This window comes from Gobius niger (assembly GCF_951799975.1).
Source record: "Gobius niger genome assembly, chromosome: 23".
In the NCBI taxonomy this organism is placed as follows: Eukaryota; Metazoa; Chordata; class Actinopteri; order Gobiiformes; family Gobiidae; genus Gobius; species Gobius niger.
Genome location: NC_136874.1, coordinates 198,038 through 211,880, shown reverse-complemented (window position 1 = coordinate 211,880; position 13,843 = coordinate 198,038). Strand labels below are relative to the sequence as shown.

Genomic DNA, 13,843 nt, shown 5'->3' with positions numbered 1-13,843 from the left:
GTCTCCACAGAGGACCTGGTTTAGTCCGGACTTAAACCCGTGACTCGTGTCTCCACAGAGGACCTGGTTTAGTCCGGACTTAAACCCGTGACCTCTCGTGTCTCCACAGAGGACCTGGTTTAGTCCGGACTTAAACCTGTGACTCGTGTCTCCACAGAGGACCTGGTTTAGTCCGGACTTAAACCCGTGACTCGTGTCTCCACAGAGGACCTGGTTTAGTCCGGACTTAAACCCGTGACTCGTGTCTCCACAGAGGACCTGGTTTAGTCCGGACTTAAACCCGTGACCTCTCGTGTCTCCACAGAGGACCTGGTTTAGTCCGGACTTAAACCCGTGACTCGTGTCTCCACAGAGGACCTGGTTTAGTCCGGACTTAAACCCATGACTCGTGTCTCCACAGAGGACCTGGTTTAGTCCGGACTTAAACCCGTGACTCGTGTCTCCACAGAGGACCTGGTTTAGTCCGGACTTAAACCCATGACTCGTGTCTCCACAGAGGACCTGGTTTAGTCCGGACTTAAACCCGTGACTCGTGTCTCCACAGAGGACCTGGTTTAGTCCGGACTTAAACCCATGACTCGTGTCTCCACAGAGGACCTGGTTTAGTCCGGACTTAAACCCGTGACTCGTGTCTCCACAGAGGACCTGGTTTAGTCCGGACTTAAACCCGTGACTCGTGTCTCCACAGAGGACCTGGTTTAGTCCGGACTTAAACCCGTGACTCGTGTCTCCACAGAGGACCTGGTGACGGCCGTGGACCCTGATCAAAGCTCAGGCTCGGGGAGGGAAAGGTCTGTCCTGAAGGACCACAGGAAAACTCTGTTCAACCCTCGCAGCTTCGGACAAGGAGAGGACGGTAACGCAGTACTTCAAATAACTACTACTAATACTACTACTAATACTACTGCTACTAATACTACTGCTACTACTACTAATACTACTGCTACTAATACTACTGCTACTAATTCTTCTGCTACTAATACTTCTGCTACTAATACTACTGCTACTAATACTACTGCTACTAATACTACTGCTACTAATACTACTGCTACTAATACTACTGCTACTAATACTTCTGCTACTAATACTACTGCTACTAATACTACTGCTACTAATACTACTGCTACTAATACTACTACTACTTATATTTCTGCTACTAATACTACTGCTACTAATACTACTGCTACTAATACTACTGCTACTAATACTTCTGCTACTAATACTACTGCTACTAATACTACTGCTACTAATACTACTGCTACTAATACTACTGCTACTAATACTACTGCTACTAATACTACTACTACTTATATTTCTGCTACTAATACTACTGCTACTAATACTTCTGCTACTAATACTTCTGCTACTAATACTTCTGCTACTAATACTACTGCTACTAATACTTCTGCTACCTATACTACTGAAGTTATTCGCTGTTCTTCTGCTAATACTTGAGTTTCTTCAGTCCTAGAGGACGATGAGGAAGTTCTAATAACTAACCCGATTTCTCCAACCTCCCATTTTTAGAACTGCTATTAACTACTGCTACTGCTGATACTACTGATACTGCTAACTATACTACTGATACTACTGATACTACTGCTACTGCTAACTATACTACTGCTACTGCTAACTATACTACTGATACTACTGATACTACTGATACTGCTGCTACTACTGATACTACTGATACTGCTAACTATACTACTGATACTACTGATACTACTGATACTACTGATACTACTGATACTACTGATACTACTGATACTACTGATACTGCTGATACTACTGATACTACTGATACTGCTGATACTACTGATACTACTGATACTACTGATACTACTGATACTACTGATACTACTGATACTGCTGATACTACTGATACTACTGATACTGCTGATACTGCTGATACTGCTGATACTACTGATACTACTGATACTACTGATACTACTGATGCTGATGTTGCTGATGTTGCTGATGTTGCTGATGCTGATGTTGCTGATGCTGCTGATGTTGCTGATGTTGCTGATGCTGCTGATGCTGATGCTGATGTTGCTGATGCTGATGCTGATGCTGATGTTGCTGATGCTGATGTTGCTGATGCTGCTGATGTTGATGCTGATGCTGCTGTTGCTGATGTTGCTGCTGATACTTTGGTCCTTGAGCCTAACTGTGGCGTCTCCAGCCTGTGGGAAGCGGCCGCTGTTCGAGTCCAAAGGAGTGCAGGACCAGAAGGAGGAGGAGCTTCTGGAGTCATACAGAGGGAGCCGCATCGTGGGCGGGATCAGCGCCGAGGTGGCCTCTGCCCCCTGGTAATCCTGCGTCCCTCATACATGCATGATTCAGGGGACAGGTGCAGATGATGTCCCTGTGCTCCTCAGGCAGGTGATGCTGTACAAGCGCAGTCCTCAGGAGCTGCTGTGTGGGGCCAGTCTCCTCAGTGACCAGTGGATCCTCACGGCGGCTCACTGTATCCTCTACCCGCCCTGGAACAAGAACTTCACCACCAACGACATCCTGGTGCGGCTGGGCAAGCACAACCGAGCCAAGTGAGACCCCTGACCCCTGACCCTGGCCCGTGACCTTCTCTAACCCCCGTGTGTCTGCTGCAGGTTCGAGCGCGGCGTGGAGCGCATCGTGGCCATCGACAACATCATCGTCCACCCCAAATACAACTGGAAAGAAAACCTGAACCGTGACATCGCTCTGCTGCACATGAGGAAACCCATCACCTTCTCCGACAACATCCACCCCGTGTGTCTGCCCAGCAAGGCCGTGGCCAAAGCGTGAGTCACCCGCCTAAAGATGAGCTAAACGTGAGCTAAACGTGAGCCCAACGTGAGCTAAACGTGAGCCCCACGTGGGCTAAACATGAGCCCCACGTGAGCTAAACATGAGCCCCACGTGAACTAAACATGAGCCCCACGTGAGCTAAACATGAGCCCCACGTGAGCTAAACATGAGCCCCACGTGACCTAAACATGAGCCCCACGTGACCTAAACATGAGCCCCACATGAGCCCCACGGTAACTAAACATGAGCCCCACGTGAGCTAAACGTGAGCCCCACGTGACCTAAACATGAGCCCCACATGAGCCCCACGGTAACTAAACATGAGCCCCACGTGAGCTAAACGTGAGCCCCACGTGGGCTAAACATGAGCCCCACGTGAGCCACACGTGGGCTAAACATGAGCCCAACGTGAGCTAAACATGAGCCCCACGTGAGCTAAACGTGAGCCCCACGTGGGCTAAACATGAGCCCCACGTGAGCTAAACATGAGCCCCACGTGAGCTAAACATGAGCCCCACGTGAGCTAAACGTGAGCCCCACGTGGGCTAAACATGAGCCCCACGTGAGCTAAACATGAGCCCCACGTGAGCTAAACATGAGCCCCACGTGACCTAAACATGAGCCCCACGTGACCTAAACATGAGCCCCACATGAGCCCCACGGTAACTAAACATGAGCCCCACGTGAGCTAAACGTGAGCCCCACGTGAGCCACACGTGGGCTAAACATGAGCCCAACGTGAGCTAAACATGAGCCCCACGTGAACTAAACATGAGCCCCACGTGAGCTAAACATGAGCCCCACGTGAGCTAAACATGAGCCCCACGTGAGCCACACGTGGGCTAAACATGAGCCCAACGTGAGCTAAACATGAGCCCCACGTGAACTAAACATGAGCCCCACGTGAGCTAAACATGAGCCCCACGTGAGCTAAACATGAGCCCCACGTGAGCCACACGTGGGCTAAACATGAGCCCCACGTGAGCCACACGTGAGCTAAACATGAGCCCCACGTGAGCCACACGTGGGCTAAACATGAGCCCAACGTGAGCTAAACATGAGCCCCACGTGAACTAAACATGAGCCCCACGTGAGCTAAACATGAGCCCCACGTGAGCTAAACATGAGCCCCACGTGAACTAAACATGAGCCCCACGTGAGCTAAACATGAGCCCAACGTGAGCTAAACATGAGCCCCACGTGGGCTAAACATGAGCCCCACGTGGGCTAAACATGAGCCCCACGTGAGCTAAACATGAGCCCCACGTGAGCTAAACATGAGCCCCACGTGAGCCCCACGTGGGCTAAACGTGAGCTAAACATGAGCCCCACGTGAGCTAAACATGAGCCCCACGTGAGCTAAACATGAGCCCCACGTGAGCTAAACGTGAGCCCCACGTGGGCTAAACATGAGCCCCACGTGGGCTAAACATGAGCCCCACGTGAGCCACACGTGGGCTAAACATGAGCCCCACGTGGGCTAAACATGAGCCTCACGTGAGCTAAACGTGAGCTAAACGTGAGCTAAACATGAGCCCCACGTGAGCTAAACATGAGCCTCACGTGAGCTAAACATGAGCCTCACGTGAGCTAAACATGAGCCCCACGTGAGCTAAACATGAGCCCCACGTGAGCTAAACATGAGCCCCACGTGAGCTAAACATGAGCCCCACGTGGGCTAAACATGAGCCTCACGTGAGCTAAACGTGAGCCCCACGTGAGCTAAACATGAGCCTCACGTGAGCTAAACATGAGCCTCACGTGAGCTAAACGTGAGCCCCACGTGAGCTAAACGTGAGCCCCACGTGAGCTAAACGTGAGCCCCACGTGAGCTAAACGTGAGCCCCACGTGAGCTAAACGTGAGCCCCACGTGGGCTAAACATGAGCCCCACGTGGGCTAAACATGAGCCCCACGTGAGCCACACGTGGGCTAAACATGAGCCCCACGTGGGCTAAACATGAGCCCCACGTGAGCCACACGTGGGCTAAACATGAGCCCCACGTGGGCTAAACATGAGCCTCACGTGAGCTAAACGTGAGCTAAACGTGAGCCCCACGTGGGCTAAACATGAGCCCCACGTGAGCTAAACATGAGCCCCACGTGGGCTAAACATGAGCCCCACGTGAACTAAACATGAGCCCCACGTGAGCTAAACATGAGCCCCACGTGAGCTAAACATGAGCCCCACGTGAGCTAAACATGAGCCACACGTGAGCTAAACATGAGCCCCACGTGAGCCACACGTGAGCTAAACATGAGCCCCACGTGAGCTAAACATGAGCCCCACGTGAGCTAAACATGAGCCCCACGTGAGCTAAACATGAGCCCCACGTGAACTAAACATGAGCCCCACGTGAGCTAAACATGAGCCCCACGTGAGCTAAACATGAGCCTCACGTGAACTAAACATGAGCCCCCCGTGAGCTAAACGTGAGCCCCCCGTGAGCTAAACGTGAGCCCCACGTGGGCTAAACATGAGCCCCACGTGGGCTAAACATGAGCCCCACGTGAGCCACACGTGGGCTAAACATGAGCCCCACGTGGGCTAAACATGAGCCCCACGTGAGCCACACGTGGGCTAAACATGAGCCCCACGTGGGCTAAACATGAGCCTCACGTGAGCTAAACGTGAGCTAAACGTGAGCTAAACATGAGCCTCACGTGAACTAAACATGAGCCCCCCGTGAGCTAAACATGAGCCCCCCGTGAGCTAAACGTGAGCCCCACGTGGGCTAAACATGAGCCCCACGTGGGCTAAACATGAGCCTCACGTGAACTAAACATGAGCCCCACGTGAGCTAAACATGAGCCCCACGTGAGCTAAACATGAGCCCAACGTGAACTAAACATGAGCCCCACGTGAACTAAACATGAGCCCAACGTGAGCTAAACATGAGCCCCACGTGAGCTAAACATGAGCCCCACGTGAGCTAAACATGAGCCTCACGTGAACTAAACATGAGCCCCACGTGAGCTAAACATGAGCCCCACGTGAGCTAAACATGAGCCCCACGTGAGCTAAACATGAGCCCCACGTGAGCTAAACATGAGCCTCACGTGAACTAAACGTGAGCCCCACGTGAGCTAAACATGAGCCCCACGTGAGCTAAACATGAGCCCCACGTGAGCTAAACATGAGCCTCACGTGAACTAAACATGAGCCCCACGTGAGCTAAACATGAGCCCAACGTGAGCTAAACATGAGCCCCACGTGAGCTAAACATGAGCCCCACGTGAGCTAAACATGAGCCCCACGTGAGCTAAACATGAGCCCCACGTGAGCTAAACATGAGCCCAACGTGAGCTAAACATGAGCCCCACGTGAGCTAAACATGAGCCTCACGTGAGCTAAACATGAGCCCCACGTGAGCTAAACATGAGCCCCACGTGAGCTAAACATGAGCCCCACGTGAGCTAAACATGAGCCCCACGTGAGCTAAACGTGAGCCCCACGTGGGCTAAACATGAGCCTCACGTGAGCTAAACATGAGCCCCACGTGGGCTAAACATGAGCCCCACGTGAGCTAAACGTGAGCCCCACGTGAGCTAAACATGAGCCCCACGTGAGCTAAACATGAGCCCCACGTGAGCTAAACATGAGCCTCACATGAGCTAAACATGAGCCTCACATGAGCTAAACATGAGCCCCACGTGAGCTAAACGTGAGCCCCACGTGAGCTAAACGTGAGCCCCACGTGAGCTAAACGTGAGCCCCACGTGAGCTAAACATGAGCCCCACGTGAGCTAAACATGAGCCCCACGTGAACTAAACATGAGCCCCACGTGAGCTAAACATGAGCCCCACGTGAGCTAAACATGAGCCTCACGTGAACTAAACGTGAGCCCCCCGTGAGCTAAACGTGAGCCCCCCGTGAGCTAAACGTGAGCCCCACGTGGGCTAAACATGAGCCCCACGTGGGCTAAACATGAGCCCCACGTGAGCCACACGTGGGCTAAACATGAGCCCCACGTGGGCTAAACATGAGCCCCACGTGAGCCACACGTGGGCTAAACATGAGCCCCACGTGGGCTAAACATGAGCCTCACGTGAGCTAAACGTGAGCTAAACGTGAGCTAAACATGAGCCCCACGTGAGCTAAACATGAGCCCCACGTGAGCTAAACATGAGCCCCACGTGGGCTAAACATGAGCCCCACTTGAACTAAACATGAGCCCCACGTGAGCTAAACATGAGCCCCACGTGAGCTAAACATGAGCCCCACGTGGGCTAAACATGAGCCCCACGTGGGCTAAACATGAGCCTCACGTGAACTAAACATGAGCCCCACGTGAGCTAAACATGAGCCCCACGTGAGCTAAACATGAGCCCCACGTGAGCTAAACATGAGCCCCACGTGAGCTAAACATGAGCCTCACGTGAACTAAACATGAGCCCAACGTGAGCTAAACATGAGCCCCACGTGAGCTAAACATGAGCCCCACGTGAGCTAAACATGAGCCTCACATGAGCTAAACATGAACCCAACGTGAGCTAAACATGAGCCCCACGTGAGCTAAACATGAGCCCCACGTGAGCTAAACATGAGCCTCACATGAGCTAAACATGAGCCCCACGTGACCTAAACATGAGCCCCACGTGAGCTAAACATGAGCCTCACATGAGCTAAACATGAGCCTCACATGAGCTAAACATGAGCCCCACGTGAGCTAAACATGAGCCTCACATGAGCTAAACATGAGCCTCACGTGAGCTAAACATGAGCCTCACATGAGCTAAACATGAGCCTCACATGAGCTAAACATGAGCCCCACGTGAGCTAAACATGAGCCCCACGTGAGCTAAACATGAGCCCCACGTGAGCTAAACATGAGCCTCACATGAGCTAAACATGAGCCCCACGTGACCTAAACATGAGCCCCACGTGAGCTAAACATGAGCCTCACATGAGCTAAACATGAGCCTCACATGAGCTAAACATGAGCCCCACGTGAGCTAAACATGAGCCTCACATGAGCTAAACATGAGCCTCACATGAGCTAAACATGAGCCCCACGTGAGCTAAACGTGAGCCCCACGTGAGCTAAACGTGAGCCCCACGTGAGCTAAACGTGAGCCCCACGTGAGCTAAACGTGAGCCCCACGTGAGCTAAACATGAGCCTCACGCTGTGGCTGCCGAGCAGGGCCGTGGTCACAGCGTGAGCTTCAGCCTGAACACAGAAAAAGGAAGGGAATAGTTTGGCTGAAGTGTTTTGTCCTTGTGCTTCATAATGTTCTTCATGATGTTCTTCATGATGTTCTTCATGATGTTCTTCATGATGTTCTTCATGATGTTCTTCATGATGTTCTTCATAATGTTCTTCATGATGTTCTTCATGATGTTCTTCATAATGTTCTTCATAATGTTCTTCATGATGTTCTTCATGATGTTCTTCATGATGTTCTTCATGATGTTCTTCATGATGTTCTTCATGTTCAGCTTGATGACTCAAGGCTTCAAAGGCAGAGTGACCGGTTGGGGGAACCTGAAGGAGACCTGGAATCCTGCGGCTCGTAACCTTCCTGAGGTGCTTCAGCAGATCCACCTGCCCATCGTGGACCAGAACATCTGCAGAGCTTCCACATCTGTGAGGATCACAGACAACATGTTCTGTGCAGGTGAGAAACCAGGACCGGCCTGGTCCAGACCTGGGACTGGACCAGGTCTAACCACAGTGTCTGGACCAGGTCTAACCACAGTGTCTGGACCAGGTCTAACCACAGTGACTGGACCAGGTCTAACCACAGTGTCTGGACCAGGTCTAACCACAGTGACTGGACCAGGACTGGACCGGGTCTAACCACAGTGACTGGACCAGGACTGGACCGGGTCTAACCACAGTGACTGGACCGGGTCTAACCACAGTGACTGGACCAGGACTGGACCAGGACTGGACCAGGTCTAACCACAGTGTCTGGACCAGGACTGGACCAGGACTGGACCAGGTCTAACCACAGTGACTGGACCAGGTCTAACCACAGTGTCTGGACCAGGACTGGACCAGGACTGGACCAGGTCTAACCACAGTGTCTGGACCAGGTCTAACCACAGTGACTGGACCAGGTCTAACCACAGTGACTGGACCAGGACTGGACCAGGTCTAACCACAGTGACTGGACCAGGTCTAACCACAGTGACTGGACCAGGACTGGACCAGGACTGGACCAGGACTGGACCAGGTCTAACCACAGTGACTGGACCAGGACTGGACCAGGTCTAACCACAGTGACTGGACCAGGACTGGACCAGGACTGGACCAGGACTGGACCAGGTCTAACCACAGTGTCTGGACCAGGTCTAACCACAGTGACTGGACCAGGTCTAACCACAGTGACTGGACCAGGACTAACCACAGTGACTGGACCAGGTCTAACCACAGTGTCTGGACCAGGTCTAACCACAGTGACTGGACCAGGACTGGACCAGGACTGGACCAGGACTGGACCAGGACTGGACCAGGACTGGACCAGGTCTAACGCGGTCTCTGTGCAGGGTTTAAGCCGGAGGATTCGGAGCGAGGAGACGCCTGTGAAGGAGACAGTGGAGGACCCTTCGTCATGAAGGTCAGAAACCGTTTAATCTAACCACTTTACCAGGACACGAGAGTACTGTAGAGTACTGTAGAGTACTGTAGAGTACTGTAGAGTACTGTAGAGTACTGTAGAGTACTGTAGAGTACTGTAGAGTACTGTAGAGTACTTTAGAGTACTGTAGAGTACTGTAGAGTACTGTAGAGTACTGTAGAGTACTGTAGAGTACTGTAGAGTACTGTAGAGTACTGTAGAGTACTTTAGAGTACTGTAGAGTACTGTAGAGTACTTTAGAGTACTTTAGAGTACTGTAGAGTACTGTAGAGTACTGTAGAGTACTTTAGAGTACAGTAGAGTACTGTAGAGTACTGTAGAGTACTGTAGAGTACTTTAGAGTACTGTAGAGTACTTTCTGAAGTACATTTGGCAGTACTTCCCCTGTAGAAGTGCCCGAGGACGGCTGGAATATCTAAAGTATCGCCGTACTTTCTGAAGTACATTTTAAAATACATATTGCAGTATCTCCCCTCAGTACCCGTCGGAGAACCGCTGGTACCAGATGGTCTTGGCTCTGAAGTATCGTAGTACTCTCTAAAGTACCTGCTGTAGTACATATTGCAGTATCTCCTCAGTACCCGTCGGAGAACCGCTGGTACCAGATGGTCTGAAGTATCGTAGTACTCTCTAAAGTATTGCAGTATTTCCCCTCAGTACCCGTCGGAGAACCGCTGGTACCAGATGGGCATCGTGTCGTGGGGCGAGGGCTGCGATCGCGACGGGAAGTTCGGCTTTTACACTCACCTGTTCAGACTCGGGCGCTGGATCCGCAAAGTCATCGACAACGCGTCCGGCTGAACCAGGAAGTGACGTCACAGGACCAGGAAGTGACGTCACAGGACCAGGAAGAGTGCAGGACGTGACATCACAGCCCTGCGTTTGTGCTGAAGCTTCACCAATAAAGATTTGAACCTCAGCAAACGTGTCCGTCATTTCTGTGAGAATCATATTTCCCTGGAGCCGGTTCCTTCGGGTTCTCCTGGATCCACAAGAGGAAAGAGTCTGAAGCAGGATCTGAAAATAAATCCTCTCTTTAGATCCCAGTTCTGATGCTGTTGGTCCAGAGACAGCATTAAAGGAAGTGACTGTTTCAGCTCAAATAAGGATTTTTGAAACCTGTGCCCTTTAAGTGCTTGAATGATCAGATTTTTCTGGTTTTGGGACGTCTCGATGGTATAGAGTTAATGCTTGTTCCATGTTCTCTTCTTTCAGGACCGTCTCAAACCTGCATTAATCATCTCACTTCCTGCACATTTCCAGGTTTCTCATTTTTATTACTAATATTTTCCCCATTTTCCCCACATTTCTTGACATTAGAGATCAACCTGATATAATAAACCTTCGGCTCCTCGACTTTCTGCTCATTTATTATTCAACATTTATGTAGAGATCTGTGGAGTTTGTGGCATTAAAGCCTTTCTTTGTGACATATTAGATCTAAAGCTTTAAAGATCTTCAGGATTTTGGATCTTATTTTTGAAGGGTTAGTGGAAAGTTCCTCCTTTTTTTCAGGTTCAGATTCTCCATGAAACGTCCAGGAAGTCGACACTGACGGTAAAGTTCATTTGTGGATCAGATGTTTCTGTTTCAGGGGAAAGTTTCCGCTCCAGTTTGGTTTAGATGTTTCTGTTTCAGCACCACGGACAGAGGCAGCTTTAGAATCAACCGTTTTTACACTGAAATCCTGACGATACTGAGGGAAGTAAACCCAGACTAAGGCCTTTAAAGTCTTTAAAAAGCCTCAAACTGGATTCAGACTGGCTTAGATTCATTGTATCGTGAAATAATGACTTTGTTTAGAACCAGGAATGTGGAAGGTCTCAGGTTCAGCTCCAACGTCAAGAAATGGGGGAAATTGTGGCAAAATTAAGGAAAAATGGAAAGTCATGTAAAATAAACTGGGTAAAACATTTGAAAAAAGGAAAATTTAGAAAATATTTCACTTCCTTTAATCCTGTCCTGGACCAACAGCATCAGAACTGGGATCTACAGATGTTATGTTTCATTTCTTTGGTGTCGGTAGAACCTAAGCTTTATTTCCGGTCCTGATACAAACATAATGTACCGGAGCTCAGCCCGAAGTGAAAACACTTTGGTTTTTTCCGATCCTTGATTCCAGAGTCGGGTCCGGCTCCGTGTGTGGATATATATCAGAATCCACACTTTCATCCAGATTAGGGTCAAAGATAATCCCCCTGCGCCGCCGCGAGCCGCCACCAGGGGGCGCCTCAGAGCTCCGCGTCTCTGGGTTTACTCTGATATTTCAGACGTTCACACTTTGGGACATTAACCCCTTAACTCCCACCTGAACCGAGCACAGGTTCTCCAGGTTGGCTTTACCCCAATCCAAAAGCTTCTGGAAACAAGCTGTGAAAAAGCAACAAAACTGAGACGAAAACAATGATGGAAATGTGACAAAAAGTGAGAAAAGTGGCAAAAATGTCACAAGAAATTGACAAAAAATTGACGAAAAAATGGCAAAAAGTGACAAAAATGAGTTGAATGCACAACACAAAAATGATGGAAAAACAATGTGATGACGTGAGGAAAAAGATCCTCTCGGTTCAGGCGGGAGTTAAGAGGTTAAACAGAGATTTCATGTTATTTATTTAGCCTTTGTCCTTCTGGAAACAAGTCACTGAATGTTGTGGTGTAAAAGTTCTATGGAGGAAATATTAAACAGACATTTGTTTATTTAAGAACATAATGGAACCGGAAGTGGAAATCTGTAAAGCTGTTTGTGGTTTGGAGAAAAGATTCTGGACATTTTCTCTCTTTCTCTCAGTTCTTTCCTTCTGTACTTTTAGCATCATCACATTTCTGTTTAAAGTGACCCCATAACAAGCAGGAAGCCTGGGACAAGTGTGTGTTTACAAATCTAGAATCAATCATTCAAGAGGAGGCTTTTATTTTATGTTTCCAGGATAATTTGGCCCCAGACGTGTGTGGAGTTTTACTGCAGCAGATTCGACACTTTATGATTTATTCTGTTTTTATTTATTTTCTCACGGGAGACACGGAGGGTTTGCACATGATGTCACACAGATGTATTTGGACGCGTCTCTGAGACTATTGTCCCCGTGCGCGCGCGCGTGCACGTGTCTCAGCGTGCGCGCGCGGAGGGGGCGGGGCCAGCGGCTCATTGTCTGAAGCCTGATCCACGGAGAGACAAAGAGCGAGGCTTCGGCAGGATTTAACCCCGGGGACAGACGCCAAATCCCGGCCACAGCCGAGTCACTACCCGCCCCTAAAGAACCAGACCGAACCGGGCCGGACCGGGACCGCAGCAGAGCGCACGGCCGCGCAGACAGGCCCGGGAGGCGGCTGCGGATCAGGGATGCTCCCGTGATGGAGGCGCACATGTGACCGAGGAAAGAGTGATGCTGAGCGGCCGCAAAGAGGCGTGAGGCCCGGCCTGCGCTGGAGCTCCGGGGCCCGGGCCCAGAGAGGGTGTAGCGGCTGCAGACAGGGGCTGTAGACCGGGCAAAGACCGGGCAAGGACCGGGCAAGGACCGGGCAAGGACCGGGCAAGGACCGGGCAAAGACCGGGCAAGGACCGGGCTGGGGTGGGTGTGTTCTCCCGCCCCTGGTGCGGAGACAGAGAGGAAGAAGAGGAGAGAGGAGAGGAACCAGGGGGGAGAGAGGAGGAAACAGGGGGGAGAGGAGGAGAGGAACCAGGGGGGAGAGAGGAGGAAACAGGGGGAGAGAGGAGAGGAAACAGGGGAGGAAACAGGGGAGAGAGGAGAGGAAACAGGGGGAGCTGCAGAGGGATCTGAGGGCTGTGACAGAAAGAGTCGATTATTCTGCACCTGCCCCCCCCCCCCGTCTGCACCTGCCCCCCCCCCGTCTGCACCTGCCCCCCCCCCGTCTGCACCTGCCCCCCCCCCGTCTGCACCTGCCAGAGTCTGCACCTGCCCCCCCCCCGTCTGCACCTGCCAGAGTCTGCACTGCACAGGCTCAGACCGGACTGGAGCAGGTTCACCCGGGTTCCATCGGGTCAGACGGGGCTAAAGTCTGGGTTTAGTCCAGGTCTCGTCACTGCTGAAAGTCTCTACATGAACTACACTTGTGCTTTACCAGCCCGTGTTGACAAGTCTCATCATTCACGGACTCCACACTCTGCGGTATTGTAGCCACAGCCGCCCCGGGACAGACTGACGGTGGAGAGGCTGCCACTCTGCGCCATCGGCCCCTCCCCCCCTGCACCTCTGGGTTCAAACCAGGACGACTCGACTCAGCCACAGAATCTGCAGGTTCAAACCAGACCAGGACTAACCAGGACTAACCAGGACTAACCAGGACTAACCAGGACTAAACCAGGACTGACCCAGGACTCACCAGGACTGACCCAGGACTAACCAGGACTGACCCAGGACTAACCAGGACTCACCAGGACTCACCAGGACTGACCCAGGACTCACCAGGACTGACCAGGACTCACCAGGACTAACCGAGCCGGGC

The 13,843-nt window shown here is 51.2% G+C and overlaps 1 protein-coding gene across 1 annotated transcript in view; it reads left to right on the top strand.

Annotated features, from left to right (window-relative positions):
• The window catches only part of f2 (coagulation factor II (thrombin)), a 28,367-nt gene extending 18,075 nt beyond the window's left edge, over positions 1–10,292 (top strand). Inside the window, exons 9-15 of the mRNA XM_079581552.1 lie at positions 737–856; positions 2,186–2,312; positions 2,382–2,549; positions 2,613–2,786; positions 8,235–8,413; positions 9,288–9,358; positions 10,037–10,292. Coding sequence (XP_079437678.1) covers positions 737–856; positions 2,186–2,312; positions 2,382–2,549; positions 2,613–2,786; positions 8,235–8,413; positions 9,288–9,358; positions 10,037–10,180 — 983 coding nt within the window. The 3' untranslated portion in view covers positions 10,181–10,292. The remainder of the gene's footprint in view (positions 1–736; positions 857–2,185; positions 2,313–2,381; positions 2,550–2,612; positions 2,787–8,234; positions 8,414–9,287; positions 9,359–10,036) is intronic.
• The last annotated feature ends 3,551 nt before the right edge of the window (positions 10,293–13,843 follow it).